At 37.1% G+C, this 26641-nt stretch overlaps 1 protein-coding gene across 2 annotated transcripts in view; it reads left to right on the forward strand.

Moving 5' to 3' along the window:
• TAPT1 (transmembrane anterior posterior transformation 1) overlaps positions 1 to 22656 on the forward strand; it is a 47589-nt gene extending 24933 nt beyond the window's left edge. For both annotated transcript variants that reach the window (XM_061992342.1, XM_061992343.1), the window contains 10 exons: positions 1541 to 1676; positions 2965 to 3062; positions 3222 to 3291; positions 9589 to 9669; positions 10525 to 10634; positions 12252 to 12311; positions 13677 to 13745; positions 15217 to 15293; positions 18980 to 19140; positions 21833 to 22656. In XM_061992342.1, coding sequence (XP_061848326.1) covers positions 1541 to 1676; positions 2965 to 3062; positions 3222 to 3291; positions 9589 to 9669; positions 10525 to 10634; positions 12252 to 12311; positions 13677 to 13745; positions 15217 to 15293; positions 18980 to 19140; positions 21833 to 22062 — 1092 coding nt within the window. In that variant the 3' untranslated portion in view covers positions 22063 to 22656. The remainder of the gene's footprint in view (positions 1 to 1540; positions 1677 to 2964; positions 3063 to 3221; positions 3292 to 9588; positions 9670 to 10524; positions 10635 to 12251; positions 12312 to 13676; positions 13746 to 15216; positions 15294 to 18979; positions 19141 to 21832) is intronic.
• Positions 22657 to 26641: the final 3985 nt, after the last annotated feature.

Genomic DNA, 26641 nt, shown 5'->3' on the forward strand with positions numbered 1-26641 from the left:
GAACAAAAACTTACCAAACTCTAATCATTCTGTTGCTGGTGTTACTACACCAGTTATAATTACTCAATGGGTCATCAAAATGAGCAGGAACCAAGTAATGCAGACCATCTCAATTTACAAAATTTATGAGCCGAAAACAATACCACTGTAAATATCTCTCAAACTGATGGGGTTTTGAACTTTAGGTTTATGATCGTTTATAAGCCCGTGGTTTTGTTCATTCTATTAAAGACCAGCATATAGTACAGTTTACTTGACACATACAGTAAATGTTTTAATTCAGCCTTCATATTTTAGAAATCTTCAGTAAATGTTGGTTTCAGTAAATTGAACTGTATGACTTCTTCCTTCAGTATCTTTACATCTAGAACTCTTAAAAAAATCAAGAAATTATCCCAAATCTAAGTGTACTTAAGCTGTCCCAAGAACTTATTTGCTAGTTAATAAGTATGGTTCAATATTTGCAGGTACTTTGTGCACCTAGTTCTGACTTGCTATATGTCCTTTTAACACGTCCAAAATCCTTTTAACATGTCTTGCAGAAAAACAGTGAGTCTTTATTAGGCAGAGATAATCACTTTATCATATTTAACTGATTCTGTTTGGTTGAGTTAACAAGCAACAAAAGAGTTGGGTTTTTTTAGGCAGACATGTGCCTTGTGACACCAAATTTAATCTCTGAAGTACTATTTTTGTTAATTTGTATAGCTTCACTTCTAACTTACTCAACTGTATTGCATTGGCAGAAAAAAAGTCTTTCCTTGTAGTGATCTTCAGTTTTGCATGCTTACTGATGATGAAGTGTTGGGGATTGATGGAACTCCACGGGACCTTTCTTGCTGTGATAGTCAATTACAAGCTTAGATTGATGTCCACATTACTGCTAGAGTTATTTCCTAATTGTGTATACGTTCTTTGGGTCACATTACAGATATTTGTAGTTTTTCCAAACTATTTTCCCTTTTTGACAGAATCTTTAGTTCTTAATCACTTGCTGTTTTGGTGTAGTACTATTAATTCTGCTGTATGCAGATTTGTATTGAGTATATACCTTACCCAAGATGTAAGGAAACAGTACAGCCAAATCTAATTTCAGCTCTTTTTGTACCTGTAAGTTGATATTGTTCCTTACCACATGTGTGAAATTCAGTTTTCATTAGTTTTTCCTCCATTAAACTCGGAGGGATGGAAAAAAAACCCATTTAGGATGATTTGATGCAATGTACGTATTGTTTTATCAAAGGATGATGTTTGAACTGTACTTGGATGTCTTCCAAGGAAGCATATAAGATAACATTACATGGTTATATATTGTAAGTGCTGTCAAAAAGGGGATAGTAAATTTGAGAAGGAAAGCAAGCTGCTGAGTATACAAAAGGAACAATATCACTGTGAAATCTAGAGTGGAAATGGTATGAATAAGAGATGGAAAGATAAATATGTGAAACTTTTTTTAGGTTGAGCTGTACTTACGGTGTCATATTGAAGTGTTGGAGAGAAAAATATTGCATTAAAGCAGTAAAAAGTTGTTCTTGTTTAGGTGGCTGATCGTCTGTTTTCCTCATTTGGACAAGATATTTTGGATGCTCTTTATTGGACAGCTACAGAACCTAAGGAGAGAAAAAGAGCTCACATAGGTGTGATTCCTCACTTCTTCATGGCAGTGCTGTATGTCTGTATCCTTTCTCTTTGATAAATGGCAAATGTTTCTAAACTGAATTGCAGAGTAGTTGCTCTGCATTATTATTTCTCAAAAATTTAGAGTATTCCTAAATGAGTGTTCCTTGTCTTTCAAAGTAAGATTTCCAGTACTACAGGTTTTTTAACTGAAGGAAAAAACTTTTAAACTGATTTTAAGGAAAACCTTCATAATGGCACACCACTGCAGTAGTAGATAGCATCTTTTTAATACATAATGTGTAGTAAAATGGAAAACAGTAATTGGATGGTTCATGGGTACTTCACTTCGATTTCTGATTTGTATTTTAATATTTTGGGTTACAAGGTCTCAAAGACCTGGGGGTTTGTGATATTTAGTGGAATGTTACAAACACTTAGCTTGAAAATGTGTTCTTGAAATGAAGGGACAAACTCATGCAAATTCAGCATGCAAATGAGTTTAGCATGAAGTAACCCTATGGTGAACTGCTAAAAATAGTCTGTAGAGAAATACAGAGTCCGTTAAGTGTGTTGATGAATTTAGAATTCTTGTACTTTCCTCTGGTTTCTCTCAAATCTTTAGGCTAATTCTGAATCTTTATCTCAGATCTTTTCTTTCAGGTTATTTCTCCTGACTAATGTCATTGGGATCTTTTAGACAAGAAAAATTAACAACTGTTACATGCTACAAAAGCACTGAGTGTACATGTCAGGTGGAGGGTGAGAGCTTGACATTTGCTAGTCAGATCCCCCTGGGGACTTTCGTCAAAAGCAGTTTTGCAAAGCCAAGGATTAGAACATGATTTTGGTGGAGAGTTGAGGAACATAGTCATATATGTTTAGCACATACTCTGTTTTGCTCATCATTTTTAGGGATGTCAAAGCATGTTAACTATAATATTAATTTCACAGTTAATGAAGCAGTTACCTCACTCTGGGCACCGAGACTTTGCTGAAACTGGAGTTGTTTTGCTCAATCCCATGATTTATAGGCAGATTAGGACCATCTTGCCTCCACAAGGCTTCCTTCCTTGCCCGCTTCTCATGCTGATCTGTCAGGCCTCAACCTCCCAGGTCTGCACAGTAGATAAGCGGGCACTGTACTGGCACCTTTAACCCTTTGTGTGCAACTCCCACAGTACATAGTGTTAAGTACTGTCTTGCTCTAAATCTAGTTGATGGGGAGATAGAAACTTTTTTGTTAAACTTTGGAAACAGAATAGGAAATTTGAATTTTGGTGCTTTTTAGTACTTTTTGTGCAAAAAAATGATTTCCAAATACGCATCCTTAACCCTGCTATCTAGTCCTGCATGCTATTCTTATAATGGTTCAAGCAACAACCCTGAATGTGGCCTTCAATTCTCACAATAAATCACTGCTTACGATCATGATGTCCAATAATGTAAGTATGTAGCTTTATTACATAGCTACCCTATTTTTTTCAGCAGCCTTCATCTTTGAGTATCATGTCTATTTGCATATTATATCATTGTCTGATTTGTTTATGTTTATTAAAAAACGTTTTAATAAAAACTAACCAACTGTTTTTTAAAAATTGCAGTTCGTTGAAATAAAAGGAAGTGTTTTCAAGAAGTTTGAGAAGAACAATCTTTTCCAAATGTCGAATAGCGGTATGTATAGCTGTACTAATCAGGAGAACATGAGAAGTGAGAGGCTGCGTTTTTAATTTATTGATTTATTTAATATTATTGTTCAAACAGCTTTGCCTTGGTGAATATGAGTGTTCTGACTTGCATTCATCACCTCCTCTATTGTTGGTTCCATAGGATGAAATTGGAATTTCACTTCCAAGGACACTTATTTTCTTTAAATGTCAGTTTTTAATTTAAGATGCTATAACAATCTATTGACTGTGTGCTTAAGTTATTATTTAATACAAATTTCACTTTTAAGTTACAGTAAATGCAAAATACACATGTTTGGAAGTGTCTGATTTCTTCTCTGTTTTTTAAAAAGTTGATTTTGTAGTGTGCTGTTGACAGGAATCTTGGAATACCTATTGTTTGGCTGTTGTGAGGATGGATCTTGAAAAATTTTCCCCAAAAAGAATGTGATGATGAAGTAGCTGACTTATGAAGGAAATATCAGAGATGACTGTAATTTCTGAGATGCTACTGAGATAATAGTAGAGGATAATTAGGAATAGTGCTTTTGGCACTGTGTTGCTGCTTAGTATGAAATTTGCAAACTCATACTTGGTGTGCCTCAGGAAGACAAACTGTTAAAAGTATTAGTATATAGAATCTCCCATCACGGGATATCACCCATCTGGAGTATTTTTTGAATGCTTGGTTTCAAAACTAATGGAAGAAATTGCACTTTAAGGTTGTTCTTGAGCTTCTTTGCTTGTAGAATTTCCTGATCTTTGAACACATTTCTGCTATTTTGTGCATGTGAATTTTTTTGTCAGTGGTGTTCATGCAGAGAAGCAAACACAATATTTTTTTTCATTCCAACTCGTAATTTTTTTAACCAGACGACTCAGTTGTTCGATAGATTAAAAAAAAATGTAGCTGCTTATTTAGAAACAGATTATTCATGTTTTTTTTATCAATAGTTAAACTCTAAGCAGACTTGCTTCAGGTTTTGAATATTATATACAAATAATAAATGACAATTGTGATGCTTTGGATGAAATACTATTTACATAAAATCTTAAATACCATGTAGCAGAAAAATTAGCAATAAATTTTAATTTACCTCATAGAACTTCTTAAAACCCCAAAACGTTAATTTTCCCAGATGAGTTGATAAAAGTGTTTATTGAATGCTAATACTATGTATGTTTCGTCCCAAGATTTAAATACTCTTAAATTTTTAGATTAATGTTACTGCTGTAGAGTTAAATACATCTAAAACTGGTGTTTACCAAAATATTGGCAGAAAACAGATGAGTGATGTGGTTTTGGCCCAGCCAGAAACAAAGAACCCAGGAGCAGCGGTTCACTCCCTTCTCATCCTCCCAGTGGGATGAGAAGAGTCACCAAGAGGCACTGGAAATCCCTGAGGACAGGGAGGGCTTCATTGCTACTTGTGGTCCCAGGCAAAACAGACCAGACTACTCAACTTGGGGAAGAAAATAAAACTTAATTTAATTTAATCTACTGCCAAGCAAAACGTAAACAGAAAACAACCCAAGAATGAGACAATGATGAAACGCACAACCAGCCCTTTAGGACCACCTTCTCCTCACCCCTCCCCTCTTCCCAAGCTCAGGCACTTGATCCTGGTGTCTTTACTGCCTCTTGCCATGAGCGGTGCAGAGGGGCAGGGAATGGGGAGTTCAATCAGTCCTGCTCTGATGGCTCCTGCCATTTGTCTCGCCTCAGGGCAGGAGGACTTCTTGCTGGTCCTCCTACTCCAGCATAGAGTCCCTCACGCTGGGCAGCCCTGCACGGGGCTCTCTTGACAGGCATTAATCCTGAGGGCTGCAGCTCCTCTCTGCCTCCTGTGTGTGACTCTGTGGCCTGCAGGCTCTCCATCATGGCCTGTGTCATGGTCTCCTCCTTCCGCAGTGTCCTGCCCCTCTGCGTACAATCACCCCGACTCCCCCAGCATGAAGTCCTCATTTTTAGTTCATGTGTTTTGGTAACTTTTTTATCCTTCAAATGTTTTATTTCCTACATCTGAAATGGTAGGGCAGTTGGCATGCTGTGCCAATGCTATATCCTAGCCCTGGAACTGAGGTTAGTTTGGTCCTGTGAACTGAGCTTCCCATCAGCTTTTGGAGTGCTCTTTGTGTCCTGGAACATGGTATGCTTACACTGCATGCCTGGACTGAACTGAACTGCTAAAGTAGAAAGTGGAAAGGTACTTATTAGTATACAGAAGCTGAAGATACAGATTCTTGGGGGAGAAAAAGTAGTCTTACAGAGATATCTGAGGAATTGTCATGAAGAGGTGAAACCCCCTTTGTGTTGAAACATATTAATTGTAACTTCAAGAGTAGCCCTTGTAAGCAAGAGAAGTTGCTACAAATAAAATTCAAAAACAAGTAACTTTGTGAATAGAAGCATGAAAACAGAAAGGAACTGTATCTGCTGTACTTTCTAAGACATGTTCTATATCGTGCACTGAAGTACCTTGCAGAGCTCTGTGTGGTATTGAAGACACTATGTAGTCAGACACCAGGATATGAAGTGCCACCAAGCTTCCAGTTTAAATATGACAATAGTGAAATTATATTCACTTGGCTTGTGCTCAACACTGGCTTGTAGATAGCAAGCTGCTCTACTGTTTTTCCCACTATTTCGAGTTCTGGACCTGATGACACTTAAGTGTCAGTGGAGTCAGTAATCCTTACCTTTGTGTGGCCATTTAAAATTCTACCATTAACAGCTAACTCATGAAAACTTTAGGACTACATGAACTTTGAATCATCTTCATGAAAACTAATTCAGCAGACCGTGAGATACACATTTAATGGAACTTAAGACTATTAGTCTTTTAGGTGCAGGAGACCAATGGCAATCTTGGGGTTTGTATAACTGCTTGAGATTACAGCTGCAGAATTCATATTTCATCTCTCGCAGCTTTGATTTGTCAGCACGAGCAAAATGCTTTTGCATTCTCACCCTGACTTTTACTAGGAAATTTGCATGCACCTGGGTAATCTAAACACTCTGGCTGTTGGAAAAGACTTCTGTACAAAAGACCTAAAACCTTATAGTATATTCTCTTTTTGAAATACGTATCTGTAAACCTAGTTGTAAGGTTCAGGATTAGTAAATGAGTGGACCAAAACTATAAACTCTTTTAGTCATCGTTGAAAGCCTAGTATGCTGTCTACCTTTATTCTTTTAAATGTTTTATTTTCAGTCTGTGCTGTAAACTAAATTTTTCATGAAATACAGTTGTGCTTTATGAAGAAGTACATTAGGTGCAGTGCATTGCATTATTTGCTTCAGTTGTCTGTTTGGCCAGTTTTCTCCTTACTTTTTTAAATCTCGTAACTCAAAAATTTAACGTGGTTATTGTGAAGCTTTAGGAACTTCACTTTTTTTCTTTATAATTTTTTTTTTTTCTTAATTCTGTTCTTTCTGCTTTGTTCCTAATTTATAAGCCTGTTTGGCTTTCTCAAAATATTAATCAGTCTTTATTTTTACTTTTGGTCCCTGGAATTCAAACTACTTTCTCATGTGGTACATGAGAACAGTGGCCAGGCTTCAGGGCTAGCCCCATCAAGAGTAGAGTTTACGCACCGTATCTCAGAATCTTAAAGGTTGGAATAGACCTTGAAAGATCATCTAGTTCAACCCCTCTGCCAGAGCAGGACCACCTAGATATTAGATTTCAGTTTATGCGTAGTATGCGTTAGGAAGAGATCAGTCAAGGGGATAAGTTTATCTGAATTAGTGGTAGTTGTCAGTTCTTCAGTACTTAAGACCATAAAGAGTGAGAAAGTAAACTTAATAATCATGTGATTGTGAAGGTAGCTGAAGACTGTTTTAAGTGTCCTCAGATGGTGTCATTTAACCCTGTCTACTAATGGACAGTTATTACAGCTATACTGTAACATTATCATTAAATATTATTATATATTAATACAACTATATTGTATAGAATACAATTGCACAGTAATATAGAATATATAGAGTATATATAGAATTTATCTACATAAATATAAAATTTATACTGTATAAATTCTGAGAAACAACTTATCACCAACACTTTGTGGGATATGTTTGAAACTGAGTTGAAATGGCTTATGTCATTGTTCCTAAGGATTGTCATGATGAATAACAAAGAATAGAGATCCTCTTTTCTTTCTTCCCACTTTACTCTTCATCATGCTGAAGCAGAATAGAGACATTTCCTTTTGCCAGTTCCTGAGCTCTCTGTACTTGAACACTAGCACTGGTAGCTTATCACAGCTTCCCCAGATTCACAAATATAGTAATTGATTTCCCCATTGTTTTTCCTGAAGAGCCTGATGTCCTTAAGTGGAAATCAAGTATGTAGTGTCACTTCTTCTGTAGTTCACCACATCATCTAAGAAGTGGCAATATATGGTACAAGAAATTCCTCTTGCCTGTTAAAAAAAATACATGTACATATGCAACATCAAATAAATTCCTAGTAAATGCTGAAACATTAATGGTGCCTACTTTGCGTGCTGAAATTTTAATTGGAATTCAGCAGCAATTACCATAGGTTGTTTTGGATATCCTGAAGCTTTTTTTTGTCCTTGTCTGTGACAGTGAGAAATGAAACGAATTTCTGAATCATTTTGAGTTTGCTGTTGAAGCTGCTGTAAAATGCCATTTCTCCCTTTCTTGCTTTTCTGACAATTTTTCATGAGAGGGACGAGGATGAAGAGCAGCTGTACTCATTCCTCTTGCTCCGAGCAGCCTTGAACAGCTGTGGCAGCACAGATAACAGATTAGAAGGGAAGCCAGAACGAACAGGAAAAATAGGTGTCAGCCTGTCATCCAGTCTCTGAAATTAGTCGGGTAAAAATATTTATTATTACAGCATAAGAGGAAATTTAAGGACAAAATTTTCCCTTCTAAATTTAATCCTGTTGACTGATGATCTAACATACACTGATCAGGTAATAAACTTCTGAAGGATTGGCTGGAGACACACTTTACAGGCCTGAATTAAGGTCCTTACTTCCCACTTCAGAATTTCTATCTGTATGGGTCTCCCTTGGGTCTGAAGCACTGAAGATGAGATCTGTGTGTTGCTGATTAATGATGTGTTGAGGCAGTGTGGAAGTACACAACATGACAAATACAAGATGAAACCGTTCTGAGATTTTGGGCAAAAGTCTGAAAACCGATTATTTTCAAGTCACTAATGGGTGTGATAGGCAATACAGATCAAGGAATGCTAGGCAGCACATTAGTCCATCGGTGACGTTACCAAATGTTACAACTAGATTTATCAGAAAATACCGTATTCTGGTAATTTGGGCAGTATTTGGTGAATTCAAAACCACAGAAGTACATACTTGACTTGATGGAGTGTTATCTGCAGAAAACAAAAAAAAATAGGGTCAGGAATTCACTGGTATCCTGTTTTTTCTGGTACTTACGCTTATTTTACTGAAAGATTTTCTTATTTCTTCTACCATGTATAAAGCCACTTGTTCTGATTTGGAAATGTGCTTCCTCTGAGCCTTCCCTAGCCCATATGGAGAGATGAGTTTATACACCCTAAAATGAGCCCATTTGTAGGTGTGCATGAAATCTCATTCTTCTTGAACTCCGTGAGTTAGTTATTCTTCTGAGGGAGTCTTTCTTTTCTTTTTACTCCCTTCCTTCAAGCTTGCTGGTATTTTGAAACTTCTTTTTTCAAATGAGGGATATTGTTACAATAGAACACAGTGACTGCAGCCATGAACGTTGTAGTCAGAGGTGATGACAGCTGCTGACGAAATCAAGTCTTTTTCTGAACAGCTCCATCCTTGTGTGTTGTTCTGAACATTGCTGTTTCTTGTGCCTTAAAACCAGTAGGTAGAATCCCACAGAATATTCAAGGAAATAAATACCTTGTGTTGAACCTTACCACAGTACAAAGAAATGACCCTGCCTAGCCTGGCAAGGCAAGTCGTAGGAATAAGTCTCAAGTTGTACTGGTTTTGTGTTACAGTTCTTACAGTTTCAATCACTGTGAGCTGATGTATCTTGCTGTTCCCATTTAAGGTGGCAATGTGAAAGACTAGTAGTAACCTTCAAAATAAGGTGTAATAGTTATCTTCAAACACTTTTTCTTTCCTCTTCACTACTGGGTGCAGTATGTAGCAATTTGGGTACCTGTCATCTGTTAAAAATGAAATTTGTCTTGCTTATAACTTGAAGTGACCACAACTTCATAGATGATGGAACGTCAGAATGAAATATCTGTGTATGCAAATAAGCATTTCTTCAGAGGTAACAGCTTTTTGTGTCTTTTTTAACTAGATATAAAGGAGAGGTTCACCAATTATGTGCTGCTGCTAATTGTATGTCTAAGAAATATGGAACAGTTCTCGTGGAATCCAGGTAAGTAAGCTAGTAGGAAAATTAAATACAAAATTACAAATTGCTGTGCTGTGAACAACTGTATCTCTTGCCTGTTTCCTCAATCTGAAGGATAGGGTAACGAGAACATTTAATTGAGGAATCTTAATTTGAAAAATCTTAATTTTTGTATTTCTGGCTATCTTGTAAGTGTGACTGTCTTTTCTGCTAGAAGTATATGCTCTAATGCAACAAGCATGTATCATTACGTTTCAAGTAGTTTTGAATGATTTCTTCCAAGCCTTTCCTTTTCCTTGGACTACATTGAGTATAAAGAATCCCCTAGAGAATTTTTTTTTTGTGAGACTGAAATCTGATAGAGGATAACATAATAATTTCCATTCATAATTTAATATTTTTATACTTAGTATTTCAATACCATACTGAATAAATATTGAGTAACATTTTGATTTTATTAAAACTTTGGTTTAATTTCAAGCCCAGATTGGCATGATATATTTTGCTTGTATGTTACCAGTCTACCTAATTTTTTCCTTAAGCATCTAAAACCTCAGGTGCACTGTCCATTCTGCATACATACTGAACATCTGCTATCTAATACGTGCAAAGGTGGTTTTCCTAGTAGAGATGAGCTTTACAGAATAAAGACTGATGCTGATTGTGATGTGATTGTATAGTACTGATAAGTTTCTAGAGCAGGAATGGAATAAACCAGAACCTGCACACGAGATGCTGAATGGTGAATAAAATTAGAAATTCTTCAGACTCGTGGGGGTTTTTGACTGTTGAAGTAATAATAATTGTAATAATTGTAATTTTTGTTTTGTATACTGGTATTGACTTAAATGGCCTAACTTTTTTTTTCTCAACCTTCAGATCATCTTTGGGTGTTATTCCCAGATGTTTGTATGGTGGTTGCTTCAGAAATTGCAGTGGATATTGTGAAACATGCCTTTATAACAAAATTCAATGACATCACAGCAGATGTAGGTATCCCATTTAGAATACTGGGTGCTGTTCTAAGTTGTAATTTATTTTGTTATTAAAAAAAGAAACCCTGCATATATGCTTTTGCAAAAAAATGTGAAAATATGTATTTTTCATATCTAGGATGTCTTTTGGGAAAGCTTGGTAATTTCCTGATACAATATATTTCTGAGGCTCTTTATAGTGTGAAACAAACATCTCTACTTCTAAATTAGAAGTTCCAGATCCATAAATTATTGAGTGTTGTGTAATATTGACATAATAATGACAATTCACATAACTGGCAAATCACAGGTTTTTGAAGTGATCACTAGTTAAATTGGCAGAAGATTCCTTGTTCTACAGTCTAGCCAGAGCTTCTACCTCTTCTGTACAGAATGGACTGTAGGTTAAAATTCAAGTTTTAGGCATAGCATATCTTGTGAGGCTGCTGAAACTGTTCTTGCATGTGTGTTAAAGATGGAATCTACAATCAGAGATAATTTTTTCCACTGTCCCTGGAGCACTAATAGGAGGTAGGTTATGTTAGTTTCCCACTCCTGAAATTTCTTAGGCCATATATATTATAGCGTCCTTCTGTTAAAGGAGTAGCTGAGGTTACTTTTATTGTGTGTTATGGCACAATACATTAGCCACTTGTCTTGCATATTTTGTGAAATAAAATGCATGTGATAAATTTGTGAAAACATGACAGATTTTTTTCCTATTAAAACTACTTTTCAGGAAATGAGATCAGAAGGAAGTCCTATCTTTTTCAGCATCTCTAAAGCAACTACATTGTGCAGTGAAAAAATAAGTTTAACAGATGCACTTAATAAACTCCCTTATGCCAGAGGCATTTATGCATGCCCTACTTTCATACAGAGAGTGTGGAAAAGAGCAGTAACGAAGTCGTGATAGTTTAAGAGTGTAGCATGCTGCAGTGTACTGAAACAGTTAGAGGATGGGAGCAGCAAGTGACAACTTTACAAGGTTTATTTAACAAACTTTGCGTTTTTTGTATAAAGTTCTAGAGGTTTATGGTTGCTAAGTCAGACTTTTTGAGAAGTTTTGAACACCTACAGTGCAACTTGCCCTGCCACATGTCCTTAAAATATCCTTAACACTATCCTTAAAATAGATGCCGTTCTGTCTTAATATGCAGAACCGTTTCAAAGAGAAAGACAGACTTACCTTCTGATACAATTTGCTTTGTTCATGCGATCAACTGCTTAATATGTAATCCCTCTCCTTTTTTTAATCTGATCCCAGTGCTAACTTTCATGTAGCTTGAACCAAATTTGAACTGTAGGAAAAAAGGTAAATGTGATCTCTCCTACTTTGTGGTTCTGATAATCCTCAAATTCAGTAAATGTTTTATGAAATCTCATTCAATCCCAAACACATAGTATAGTGGGATTTTTTTGTTGTACATATGCAAAAGTTACTTTATCACAGAAATATAAGCTTATCTGTTGAAGGGTGCTATTAGACCTCAGAAAAATTGACTTTGACTCCTTCAGCCTGTGCATAAGTGTTAGTAAAATATTTCAGTAAAAATATTATCAATATCTCTGTTGATTCTATAAGTGTGACAACAAATTAATCACACATCTGATGTGCTGGATTTTTTCCAGGTCTACAGTGAATACAGAGCCAGTCTTGCATTTGATCTTGTTAGCAGTCGACAGAAAAACGTAAGCCTGAAAGAAAGGCATTTTCTTGTATTAACTGATGTAGTGGATGGGAGGATGGTGGGATATTGGAACAGATATTGAAAGAAATACGTTCAGAATTGTTAGATATCCACAGCACATAAATTCTACTCTGCTTTTTTTAAGAAGACATAACAGAAATATTTCCTTGGTATTTGTATTCTTAATTTTATTCAATTGTTCAGGTCAGTTTGGTCTTTAATTATTACATTGTTGAGAAGTCTCCTCCAAATACAGTCAGGGGATGGTTTTAACAAGTTTGGCATTTTTTGAGATATATGGGAAGTAAGGAAGCAAGCTTAACAAGATGTTCTTGAAATAATTCTCAATTACATTATTTTTGCTTCATTTTAACTGTGTTGGATCAAAATATCGTATTCATTAGGAATTTGTGGTATTTCTTCACAGACAGTGTGCACAGATGCATAGGGGTGTTTGCACCATGCATGTTACTGTTGTGATACAGGTATTTACAGAGCACACAGACTGCTGGTGTTTTTCATTAGTACTATTTTTTTGCACAACTTTCCTGGATGAGTCTCACTGTTAGCGAGTGCTCTGGATGAGTGCTCTTCACTATTAAGTAAAATTTGTTACAATAATGCATGTCATTTTTCTCAGACATGTTTAATAGCTGTTGCTAGGAATGTAGTAGTTATACCTCATAAAGAAGTTCAACACTTACAATTACAAATAGTTAATAATTTAAATAGTTGATAATTTAAAAGAAGATTTACTAGTTCTAAAAACTCTATACCTAAGCATCCCTGTGGGAAGTGAGGTAGTATCATGTAGATGCTAACTTTGGCATAACGTTCAGTGCTGCATAAAAGCTGTCATGTGAAGTAGTTGTGGTTTGAGAGTTCAAATGTAAACAGCTTTTCAAAATGCTTTTAACACAATTATCCTGAGACGACTTGTGAACGTTTGTAGGTGCTTTAAAATTGCTAGTGTGATGGATAATTGTTCTTTTATTGTTGTTATGGGATTTTCTGTATAGTATTTGTGGATCAAAGTCAAAGTAATAGAAAAAAGATGAAATATCATAGTGCATTTGGATTCAGTGTCCTAATTGCTCTCAATTTAGAGACTTGTATTGTACTCCAGTTGCTCTTGATTTAGAGCACTGAAGCTAATCTTACTGTCATGGTAGTATTACATTTTTCTCTGGGTACAGCTATCTGCATTTGAATTTCAAACTGTGCATAGGTACACTTTATACTGGTGTAGTGTGTGTGAGCAGAGATTGAGTCTTATCTAGAGGTTATGCCAAGCTATAATAAGCTCATTCCTTTGCATAAATAGTTCATTATTCTTCCTGGGGTTTTTTTGTCTTTTTCCCCCTAGGCGTATACAGATTATAGTGATTCGGTTTCCAGAAGGATGGGTTTCATTCCTCTTCCACTGGCTGTTTTAGTAAGTTGAATCTTTCCTGTCAGTAAGATCTTACTCTGAGAATATGTGCTCTGAGACAGCTGTCTTGCTATGATATTTTGAGGGTGAAATGATCACCCTAAGTAACTGAAATGATGCTACAAGTTTGAGTTAGCATTCAGTATAACGTGTATCACATGCTAATTTTTACTTCATGAGTAACTGTGTTTATCAGCCTTTCATAGAAAATCAAATACATATTAATTTTCTAGAATTTAGAAGCACTTGAATTATTGCAGTGGAATAAAACTACATCTCTGCCTATTAAACTTTTATTCTGTTTTGCAATTATCCTGTTCATTCATTTGTAATAGTCAAGACAGCTGGTTGAGGTTTAGCAGTAGTATACTAGTGTTGGGTTTTTTTATTTTTCATAGGACTCCTTGTGATTGTCCCTGTAATGATGTGCTTAATGACTAAGTTTTCTTTTATACACAGTAATGAGCTTCTGAGCTGTTGTAGAATACATGATACTGAAATAATTGACCTTGTTTCATGGATATGCTGATTAAAAAATGGACCACTTCATTACTGGAATTGTGTCCACATACTGTCTCTTCTGAGTTAACTATTGCAGAATGTGTTCTGTAAATAGCTACTCTGACTTTCTGCTTACACACATACAGACAACCAGCAGTTATCATCATAGTGAGAATATATCCTTTGCAAGCAAAGATGGTAATGCATAATTTTTCTTGGAATATCAATAAAGATTAACTTTTAAATGTAATATTCTCCCATAGACATGGGGGAAAATACTATTGACAGGCTTTGCCTAGTTTTTATTCAAGGTTTTTTTATAAAGAAACAAACAAAAAAAACAAAACAACTATGATGATAATAATGATTTATATCTACATAAAGTACAGTGGGTGATAAATTAATTAAAAGGGGAATTTTTTTTACTTGCGTTCTGATATGATAATCCTGACTACTAAAAGGTTTAAATAAAACTAAGTGCTTTGCTAACTTGCAACTCTCTGAAATACTGAAGTGAGATTTCAGGATCATTTGAAACTTGAGACTCATATGCCTAGTCCACAAAGTAGTTTTGTATTCAAAGTGTTAGCATAGTGTGGAATACAAATTCTGTTTTACTGCATCAGCATCTCCTGACATTTTTCTCAAAAATTGTTAACTCAGCTTCTAGCCTTTGACTTCAGGGGAGGTTTTTTCACTTGTTATTTTACTTGAAAGTCCATGGTGAAGAAAACATTTAACAGACTGTAGTTTTGGCGAAGTTGCAACTTAATATAGCATAAAACAAATTCAAACCAAAGTCTTGAATAATTAGACTAATTTAACTACCAAAGGGAACATTGGAATAATTTTATGATTATAAATGTTTCTACTTTTGTTTTGAATTTACCAAATAAGAAATGTCTGATAAAATATTCTATTAATAATTGTGTGCTGTACATTTTAACTGTTTTAATTTTTATCCTTAAAACAGCTCATCAGAGTCGTAACAAGCTCAATAAAAGTACAAGGAGTCTTAGCTTATGTTTGTGTTGTGCTCTTCTACTGTGGGTAAGTAAATCCTCACAATTGAAAAGTATTTACTCTTATTTGATCAGATATGTGAAAAAAGCTTCTGTTGATATTACTAGGTGTAAGTCTAAACACAGTTTATGTTCAGTAGAACATAAATGTGAACTTTCAGGTATGGTATATAGGCCAAATTAGAAGTGTTAACAATATTGCTCTGCACTATACTTGGATTTCTTCCACAGTGTGCCACACGCAGTGCTCTGTTCTCCCTAAAGCCAGCTCTGTGTTATTTGAAAGCGCTAGACCCTGATCAGCACATTCAAGCTGTGCTATACCAAGCTCAGTACTGTTGCAGATGGGGCAGTGCTGTTCACTCAGAAGTAGTAAGATGTATGTTGATATTAAACAACAGTTTAATAATGCTTGATAGTGAACGTGACAGTGGTTTAACAAGATTTGATGACAAGGTACACTCGAATATATACTGCATAGAAGATGCGGGCAGACAAACTGCCAGAGAGATGCTCTCATTGAGTCACAAGATTCAGAAAGGACCTTCTTGTGTTCTAAACACCTTCTCAGAAGCGGGTTTATGTGTAGCTGGGTCCAGACCTAGTTCAAGACTTATCTTCTGCTCAGGGCTTAGTGATCAGTGGTGCCAAGTCGAGTTGGAGGCCAGTGGGCAGTGGGGTTTCACAGGGATCACTCTGGGGCCAGCCTTGTTCAACATCTTCATCAACAACCTGAACGAGGGGACTGAGGATACCCTCAGCAAGTTGGCTGATGACACCAAACTGGGAGGACTGGCTGATTCCCCAGAAGGCTGTGCTGCCATTCAGCGGGATCTCGACTGACTTGAGAGTTGTTCAGAGAGGAACCTCATGAGGTTCAACAAGGACAAGTGCAGAGTCCTGCATCTGGGAAGGAACAACCCCATGCACCAGCACAGGCTGGGGATTGACCTGCTGGAGAGCAGCTCTGCAGAGAGAGACCTGGGAGTCCTGATTGACAACAAACAAATACATGAGCCAGCAATGTGCCCTCGTGGCCAAGAAGGCCAATGGGATGCATCAAGAAGAGTGTGGCCAGCAGGTTGAGGGAGGTTCTTCTTCCCCTCTCCTCTGCCCTGATGAGACCTCATCTGGAGTCCCGTGTCCAGTTTTGGGCTCCTCAGCTCAAGAGGGACAGGGAAGGGCTGGAGAGAGTCCAGCACAGGGCCACCAAGATGATCAGGGGAGCATCTTTCTTATGAGGAAAGGCTGCAGGATCTGGGGCTGTTTAACTTGAAGAAAAGAAGATTGAAGGGAGACCATATCAACACTTACAAATACCTAAAGGACACGTCACGAAAATTAGACCACTCTTTTTTCTGTAGTGCCCAGTGATGGACAAGAAATTAGGGGCACAAGCTGGATTTCAGGCAGTTACGAATTGAGAACTTGAATGTGACGAAAAGCCTCTTTCCTGTGAGGGTGAGGGAGCCTTGGAACAGGCTGCACAGGGAGATTGTGAAGTCTCCTCTGGAGGTGTTCCAAACCTGCTTGGATGCGTTCCTGTGCACCCTGATCAAGGTGAACCTGCTTTAGCAGGAGATTGGACTGGATGATCTCTAGAGGTCTCCTCCAACCCTTCATTTTCTATAACTCTGGGGTTCAGTGGTTTTCCCTTTTTCCTAATATATGTCAACTTTCCCTACATCTACTATTCCACTGCTGCAGCCCAGTCTTGGAGTTTTTTTGGTATCTGTGTAGCTTGGAGGATGGAGGGCAGGAAGAAGTAATGTGAGTAACACGAAGGATTGAATGCTGCTCTTTGGAAGCATAGGTCACAAATGTAAACATGTTATGGTTTATCGTGTCCTTATTGAAAAGTAAAAACAGATTTTTACTTCTGCTGTGATCTCAGATTTGGAGCCAACTGACCTCTCTGTTTTTTTAACCTAAATTTCAGCTTTTCGGCAGATTTGGGTAGCATAGATATGTGAGGAAACAGTTAACTGGGCAAAGGTTTGAGACTGTAATGTGGAGAGCATTGTTTTGTATTGCTATTTAACAACTGTAATACTGTAAGTTATACTATTAAAGAGTTTTGCCCAGCATATGAATTTTCTTTCTCTAGGATTTTGGAGAACTGCAAGCTTATATTGTTGTTAGAAATTTGAACCTGAGGTGGACTGGCAGAAAGGAATAAAGGAGAAACTCTTGCATAATTTTCCATGAGAAACTGGAACTGATACAGTGAAGTGTTGATTTGTGGCCTTTTCAACTTCTGATCTCATTAAATCCCTGTCAGATCATGCTGTAAACAGCTACTTTGTCAGAACAAAAGCATATTACATGAAAAGTACAGAAAAAAACACCTCTAAAACTTCAAGTGGAGAGCAGCATTTCGACTCCCAGAAACAAAATCTGTCCCAGTAACCTAATGAAATTGTAGAGTATTGTGGCTTTCAATTTGTGTAAAATGATATCTTCATTGTGGTTGCTTGGATACTAAAATGTCATTTTTCTTCTGAGTACTGAAAGTGGTCTACCCTGCTCATTCTTCCATTTCTCTAAATTTCTTCGACAAGTAAATGTGTTGCATAAAATTCTCTTAAAAGTGCAGCGTACTTTGTTTCTCTGTTTGACAAGTGCTGATTGCATTAATGCAGCGAGAGGTAGTGAAGCTGCTGCAAAAGCCTGCTTTGGTCACTTAAGGATTTACCAGTTTCACAGATCCATGGATTTGGTCTATGTTCGCTGAAGTCTTCTTTTTAGTCTGTTACTGATATACATAAAAATGGGAGTGGAGAATGAATTCTAAGAGTCTACATTTGGCTCACTTTTGTTATGTAGGTTGATTTGTGTAGATTATATATAATAGATTTGATGTATTAAATGGCTGCTTAACTGTCCTTGTAGCCCTTCTTAAATTAACATAAATCTTGATGGTTTTCTCCTGATTACTTCTGAAAAACAAAACAAACAAAAAAAATCCAACTTTGAACCTGAAACGAATAGGAAAATGAAATTACCTTTTGATCTTGCTATTGGAGGGATGTAATGTATTTGGTTTTACCCCATCTGACAACGAATCCCCACACAGCCTCTCACTCACTCTTCTCTAGGGTTGGGATGAGGCAGATAATCAGAAAAGTGAGAACTTGTGGATTGAGCTAAAGACGGTCTAATAGGTAAAACAAAAGCCACACACACAAGGAAAGCAAAACAAGGAATCAATCCCCTGCTTCCCATGGGCTCCAGGACAGCGGGGCTCCATCACATGTAATGGTTTCCTGGGAAGACAAACACCATCACTACAAACATCGCTCATTTCCTCCTCTTTCCCCCAGCTTTATATGCTGAGCATATCATATGATCTGGGATATCCCTTCAGTTAGTTGAGGTCAGCTGTCTTGACTGTGTCTCCTCCTGATTCCTTGTGCACTCCCAGCCTCTGTGCTGGCAGAGAAGCAGGAAAAGATGAAAAGTCCTTGATTTAGTGTAAGCATTGCTCAGCAATAATGAAAGCATCCCTGAATTATCAATGCTGCCCAAATCCAAAACATAGCCCCGTACCAACTAGTATGAAGAAAGGGAACCATTCTTGTCAAAACCAGCACAGTTAGCCATCCTTTTAAGATAGCAGCAATCATATGGAATTATTTAAATATGAGTAATTTCAGTATGAATAATATGCAGTTATTTTAATATGCAAATATGTAACCAAATCTTTCCTTTCAGGTTAATATCTCTAAAAGTCCTTAACAGTATTGTATTGCTGGGCAAATCATGTCAATATGTAAAGGAGGCTAAAATGGAGGAGAAATTATTCAATCCTGTCCTGATTGCCACCCCAGGGAAGCCAGCTGGCAAACAGCAAAGCATGTTTAAATCTACCCAAGGTAAGGCTAACTGCCTTGTTTTCTTGTCACCTGTAATTAAAATTGCTTTCCGACTTAGTCTAGTATTAAACCAGATGTGTGACATCACTACACAGTAACCCTGTTGCTGAACCCTTAATTGTACCATACTACAGCTGTGAACACAAGTCTGTAAATGGGAGAGAATTTATTGCTTTTAATTCATATGTCTTTTGGTTATAAAGACTTGTCTCTGATAAGATTGCATCCTGATATATAGAGGTCATAGAAACATCAGAACAGTAGGAGGCTTTTGTTTGAAAATCACAGTCATCAGGTGATTTGGGTTGGAGGAAACATTTCAAGATGATCTAGTCCAATGCCTTCTGCCATGTCACTGCACAAGTAAGTAAATATTAACACATCATCTCTGGCAGTGCTGAAGTTTATTAAGGAAGCAGTCTATGCATTTGTTATGGAAATTAATGTAAAACATGGCACACAAGGTGTAATTACTTGTAGTTGTCATGAGCACGTGAATGAAAAGCTTTATGAAATCCAAAAAGGAATTTCAGCTGGTCTCTGCTCACTTCACTTTTGAGTCTGTGGAGTGTGATTTTCTTGTACAGGTCCTCAGCATTCACTGTTAATATCTCATTGGAATGGGGCATCATTAAATCCCTGTGACACGTTATAGAAGGAAACAGAAACCTTCATTGTTCCAGTCAAGTGAATTGGATTGTATCTCTTCCTCTGTGAAGAGCTCAATGAGAGCCCTAGAGAACTTAACAGTGAGGCTTTTATTGTGATCACCCAGTTGCTTGCCAAAGACTTGGAATAGCTTGAAATGTAAGGTGCTTATTGGTCGTCATAGTGTCTCGCCAGCAATAGCAGAGTTAAGAATCTGTCAGTGTCTCTGCCATAAATCTCTGTATCTTACCTGTGTCAAATCACAGCAGGCAGGAACTTGGTGCAGATTGTATTTTTAAATTACTGAAATTCATAAAGTTGCTTTAGTTTCACGATGGAAGAATGTAGTGGGACTTGGACAGAGTGTCTCTTGCATTTCATTAGATGACTATCATAATGACAATGTTTTAATTAAATACTCTAATACTACACTTGGATATGAGACTTAAATCAAACTTACTTACAGGGATCCCTAAACATCTAGTAAATAAATCCTAAAGACTATTTTTAGCTGAAGCAGCAGCAGTTTTACCAGGTCAATCCGCAGGGATGCTTATTGCCTTCAATGGGAAGATTTTCATTGAAAAGTAGCAATCAAAAAGCTTTTGCTGATTTTATTTAGAATATTCTTAACTTCCATCAGTGATTAAAAAGCTCCATTTTTAACCATTATTCAGGAAAGTTGTATCTTTTTAACAGCTCCTTATTTACTAGAAACCACAATTATGTGAAAGAAATATTTTACCTTCCACGGCTTATGTGTGTTTGCATTATTAGTGCTGGGCTCTGCATTATTGGTTAATCCTTGTGCCCCATTTAGCATGTTGTTTTCAATGCAGTCTCTCAAGCCATCCTTTACTAGAATGAGGGTGAGGGACTTAATCTGGTCTGCTTTCCATCAGCTTATAATGTAAGTCATTTTCCTAAGAGTTTCCACCTCATCTACAGAAACAGTTTAGAATTTTGAAGGATAAAATTTTATACTTGCTCTTTAAGGTTGGAAGTTCTAATTACTGGTAATTGTCTATAGACTGACCAGCTTTCCTGGAAGTTGCTCAGTTGACAAACTCTTACCTTTGTAACAAAGTTTTACAGTTAGCACTACTACTCTGCTTTCTTGATGCAAGTTAAGTGCCTTTCACTTGCATAAGACTGTAGAGAGTAATCCATGTACCTTCAGGTAGTGGATGGTATATTGTGAAAACATGCTATACAGAAAGAAGTTTCTGTAGTAATTTGGGTAATTTGCTGCCATTCCTGACACACAATATTTATTCCCTTGAGATGGTCTGCAGTGCTTTCCACCTTACATTTTTAAGATTCCTTTAGAAACAATAACTCAGTCTTTATGAGGAGATAGTAAATAAGTTAATTTCCTTGTCATTTGCTTGCGCATTTTAATTCTTTAAATGTTTGAACAAAATGTGTAAACAATGCATGGGTATGACTTAAGTATCTTTGGTTAATGGAGCCAGTATTTAATTCCACTGAAGTAAATGTAGGAATAAAACCAGACATCTTTAATAGACCTGCTTCAGGAGCCAATGCTATTAAAGTGTGTAGCACTTTATGAGCCATTTATAGCTGTCTCTAGAGAAGCCAGGCTTATTGTACTTATGTAGAGGATTAGACACATCTACTTCCCACTACAGAGATTCCTTTTCTTCATTTCAGTAGAAAATAGTTGTGCCATTCACACAATGACTGTGAAAAGTCTTTTTGCCTAAGCTAACAAAAATGAGTATGTAAAGCAGAAGAATGCAATGTATGTCCTAACATCTGCTGCTTATGCTCTTGCTCATTATCTGAACTTCTGTAGAATTAATATTCTATCATTTTACCAAATTAGAAAAAGAAATCTCTTTTGATATAACTAAAAAGAGTTAGTGGCTTGGTGTCAGCAGCTTCTACAAAGCATCCTTCTGCTGATTTGAAGCAGCACACTTTCTCAGGACAGCTTTGGATGAATCTGGATGTTACAGATGCAACAATATGTCTGTGTTAAATTCACGATGACCTTTGTAACTGTCTTCTGTTCCAACAGGAATGTCCACAGATGAAAATGGATCTACATCAGTTACCAATCAGCCTGTGCATCAGAAGGAGAGTACACCCTCTTTACTTGTAACAAGCAATTCCGATCAATTTCTGACAACTCCTGATGGAGAAGAAAAAGAGATAAGCCAAGACAGTTCAGAGTTAAAACACAGGTCTACAAAGAAAGACTTGTTGGAGATAGACAGGTTTACTATTTGTGGAAACAGAATTGACTAAGATTTTTTTTTTTTTTAATCAATGTGCTAAGGATACTGAGCTGTTGGGACAGCAAACGCTACCAGAATGGACAGTTGCCAAAAAAGGCACGTAAATATTTATTTAAAAACTTAAATTATTAATGGAAAAAAAAATATTAATTTCTTTCTGCAAGTAACTTGACTTGGTATCTGGTCAGGTCAAGTAAGTGATCTTTAACTTGCCTCTGGAGAATGTGGCGGATCGTAAGCCTCTAGCCTGGTGGCAGGGCTGCAGTATCACTTTTCTGGAAAATAGACTGGGGAAAAAAGCATGATCCTATTCTGCGTTATGAAACCATGCTTCCAGAACATACTACTTTTCCTGAAGGTGCCTCCAGTGTAAGGATGTTCCAGGAAATGTATGACAACTTGAGCAGAAGCTTGCCTTTCCAGTTACCTTGTTTTATTAAACACCTGCAAGCAGAATTCAAAACTTGTGCTTAGATCAACAAACGCATAAAGCATTGGTACATAAAAACAGTGAGTCAAGATAGTTATTCTTGTCAACAAAAATCTTTTCAAGGTGTATCTTGAAAATCTTGTAATCAGAATAAAATTTTGCCTTTAAATGAAAGACTTACTGCATACTATTTTATCTAAATACTAAACACGAAGGAAAGATCGAAGTAATGAAGGTTCTGCTTAGCTGGGCAAATATGAAGCGTATTCATTTCATGTGTTGTGTGTCCTGCAAGGAAAACTATTTATAAAATTATTTTCTAAAAGCTGAGGACTTTTTGTTGCTGTAGGAAAAAAATAATAAAAGGGCACTTCTATATGTTGAGGAAAGGCAACGTTAATTGCAGCAAGCAAGTGGTGTTTTGGAGCTCTGTGGTATGACATTATTGCAGCAGGAAAGAATGTTACACTGCATTTTGGGTTAACTCTGGTAAGAATGATACCCATGTATTAACTTGCCTGAGAACATGCCTATAAATGCTCATACTGACAATCAACTCAGAATTATCCATTTTAATTGACTGAGCCAATTTTAATTGAGCCAAACTTCAGTAGATGGACGAGATCTATAAAGAGCCTTTCAGCATTCCTATGCATCTTAATTCCTGGTGGGACATGCAATTGTAGGAAATTGATGAAAGATGGTTTGGAATCCTCAGACCAAAAGTGGAATAAGTTTGAGCTGAAAACTTAGGCTGGAGACATGTATCAGAATAGACCATTTAGTCAGTGATAAATTCTTCATATATTGTTGTTAAACCCCAGCATTGGCTTCAAATGCCGTTTGGGTATTTAACTAGGCACCAGTTTCACTTTCCAAGGGAAGGGATCAAACAGTGCTGAACAAATAAGACAAAATTTACTGTTTGCTAATTTCATAATTTGTCAGAGTGGGAAAGCCAATGTTGATTTTCTTTATGGATGTTGAATGGATATGAAAGTCTCTGAAGCTTGTAGGACTACAAGTAGGAATACATATGGCAAATGGAAACAGTTGGACAGAGTTATGTATTTAAATAAGATGTGGTAATGAAGTAGTTTTGCCATACAGGTTAGCGTGGTCTGCTTGGTGGGAACTTGTTGCTGCAGTCTTTCTGCCTCTCCTCTTCCATCAGAAAAGCTGGAGTAATGGCCAAAATCTGTGGTTACTGTTCAGGGATGAGAGTAAAAAGAAGAGGACTTGTGCTGGGGAAAAATCTGAAATTCTTCAATTTTTGATGTATTTTCTACTAATTGGAAATGTTCACACAATGAAATTTAGATTATCTGTCAATTTGGTGTATCTGATTTTTGAATTACTTAGCAGTTGCTAAAGAAAGCTTGGAATTGCTTTCATTTTTTTTCTGTTGAATGACATTCTGTATCAATTTTATAAGTGCATCTCGTGTGAAACTCAATAAAATTCAATTTTGTAATATTTGTTTAAAAAAGGAAAAGTACAGCGTCGACATTTCTTTCTTTAGTGGTCAGAGTTGGTGAACTTACGGTGTATTTGCTGTATTAAAGTCCAGTTTCCACAAAGTCAGGTGCTCAGAAACATGGGGGATGGATGTGTAAGGGACTGAGTTGTCATTGACTTCACTTGTGGTTTATTTCTGTAGCAGTTGTTTACTGCAGCTTGCAGGAGGAAAGTGTCCATGCCAGCCTGCTGTTCATTTGGTTTTAAAGGCAAAATCGTGTAAATGAAAAAACAGTATGTCTTAAGGGAGTTGTAATTGATGTAGTCAGTTACTGCAATTGGAGTACTTACACCAACACAGCAAAGCCAAAGGTAATTGCACTCTGAGCTTAGGCACGTCCTTTCCGAAGCAGGACAGCAGTGGTGGAAGCATAAGGGCAACCTGCAGAATGTCCCAGTCCTAGCCCCAGGCATGAGAGCCTGCCCTGTGTTGTTTTTACAGGTGAGCTGTGGTGCAGCACAGCAGGGCTGTTACCTCTGTTGATGGGACCCAAAGACTTTCTTGGGTGGCTTATGGATCATGGTAATTTGAAGGTGTACTTGAGGTGCTGGGTACAGAGAGCATTGAGAGCATTGCAAATGCAGCACTTCCACTTCAACTCTGGAAGGCTCATAGGGGCCCAACTGGGCATGAAATCTCATTGTTTTCTCCTCTCCAACCTCTCTCATTGTTCTTATGGGTTTGTTCATGATTAATGGGGATTCCTTGAATATCTAGCAGTGTATCTTTAATGAAAGGTCAAGCTTCTTCCTTGACCCTGGGTGATCCTCTCAACACTACGCCTGAGGATAAATAAACCATCAAACAAACAAACAAACCCCCAACAACACCGAATTTCTCATCTATACGTACAGTTCTTTAGTTCATTAGGTTTTCTTGACAAGCTCCTGTGTTAACGCTGAAAGAAGTAAGAGCATTGGAGGTTACACAGTGAATAAATTGAGTTCTTCAGAAATTCCTCCAAAAATAAAATCTAGTCTGATGCAAGCAGAGATATTTCAACTGGAGTCACGATTGCCAAATGAATTCCAAAAGTACACACTGAATATAGTGTACATTTGTAACTAGTATTATTCATTATGGGAGCATTAAGGAACAACTCTGCTTTCCATAGGACTATTTAATATTTTGAAACCCTTCAGATGAGCAGAATTTTCCCTCAAGCCAAGTGGTTTTACAGTGACAAGCACACTGTTAATTTACTTGCCTCTTAATTTAGAGTTTGTTGAAACTTTTCAACTTTTGTCTTGTGGGCTTTTTTGTGGTGCAAAACTTTCTGTGTTCCAAGTATTGTTTTACAAGTCTCCTGTTGTAAGTCAGCATAGTTGTTGGGGTCACTTGTTAAAGCCGATGTCTGCTCAGATGTGGCTGCTGAGCCAGAGCAGCTCTTGGGCTACAATTCTGAGTCTCTTTGGTGGTGGTAAGCAAGAACGAATGCAGCTTAATTATAGCACAAATGCAATCAAACTGAAACTCCTGAAACGTTAAAACAGTTCATCTTACAAACTAGGTCACTCTGCTGTGAGTAAACTAGGAGTTGTACCATCTGTGTCAGTCTTGGGCGATCATGGCTTCAGAAATACTTCACAACCACTAAACAAAGTTTGCTTTCAAAACTTCTTCAGAGTAATTTCTCTTTCTTAGAAATTTGGACAGTGTTAATTTTGCTGATTCCAAGGAAACAAGCAGTTTTGTGTGAGTACTGAGCAGGCAGCAAAGAGGGCTGTGCTCAGCACTGTTAAAGCTCTTTACCTCTCAGAGGTTTTTCTGGCTGTAGTGGTATGAGATGCTTAGACTATTGAAGGCTAGCATGTCATTTCTGTATGTCTTTCTCTGGGAAAAGAATCTCTTTCATTGTCAGTGCCAACTAAGCCTGAGGCAGATTAGATTATTTTTGGGTTTCAGTATCTGTTATAAATCTGATTTAGAAAAAATGGAGCCAACAGAGGAGTTGTAAGAGGGATAATGAATATGTAGAGCACCAAAGAGCACAGGTTTCATGACACAAAAATCTCATAATAGGTTTCAAAAGTATCTCTCAATTTTGACCAAAACACTGTCACCGAGTTGGATTTTAAAATGTGCCCTTACGTGAATCCGCTGCCCTCCTGTACCTCGCAGCCATGGCTGCAGGCTGTGTCCCATCCTCCATTCCTTACTGCTTCCTAGGAGAGTAATGCTGTCAAGCAAAGCCAAAGTTTCACTCTTGATTGGAGACAGTTCTGTCAAGTATTAAAAAACGTGTTAAGCATCTAACAAGGAAAGAGCAGATGATTCTTGGCGAGTACAAAGATGTGGGTTGCAGCAGCGCTACCTTGGGTTCTAATATTTTGCAGGCAAGTGGTGCAACTCTACTTTAAACTTGGCTAAATTAATCCTGTATTCAAGAGGCAAAGACATGGCATGTATTGTACATTGTATTGCATTTACTGCTTTCATGTGTCTCTATTGGAAATTGCTTATTAATCTTAGATTAGTGGTACAAGAGCAGTGTTGCAAGGTAAGTATATTTTTAATAGGGCGATTTTTGGTATTCAGGGAAGGCCAGGATTCATGTTGATATTGCGTCTTCCCACCCATGCTCAGCTGCTTGGACAGAAGCAATGGGAAGTTTCTATGTGCGTTGACTACTTTGAATAT

The sequence above is a fragment of the Colius striatus genome, chromosome 3 (genome assembly GCF_028858725.1).
Source record: "Colius striatus isolate bColStr4 chromosome 3, bColStr4.1.hap1, whole genome shotgun sequence".
NCBI lineage: Eukaryota > Metazoa > Chordata > Aves > Coliiformes > Coliidae > Colius > Colius striatus.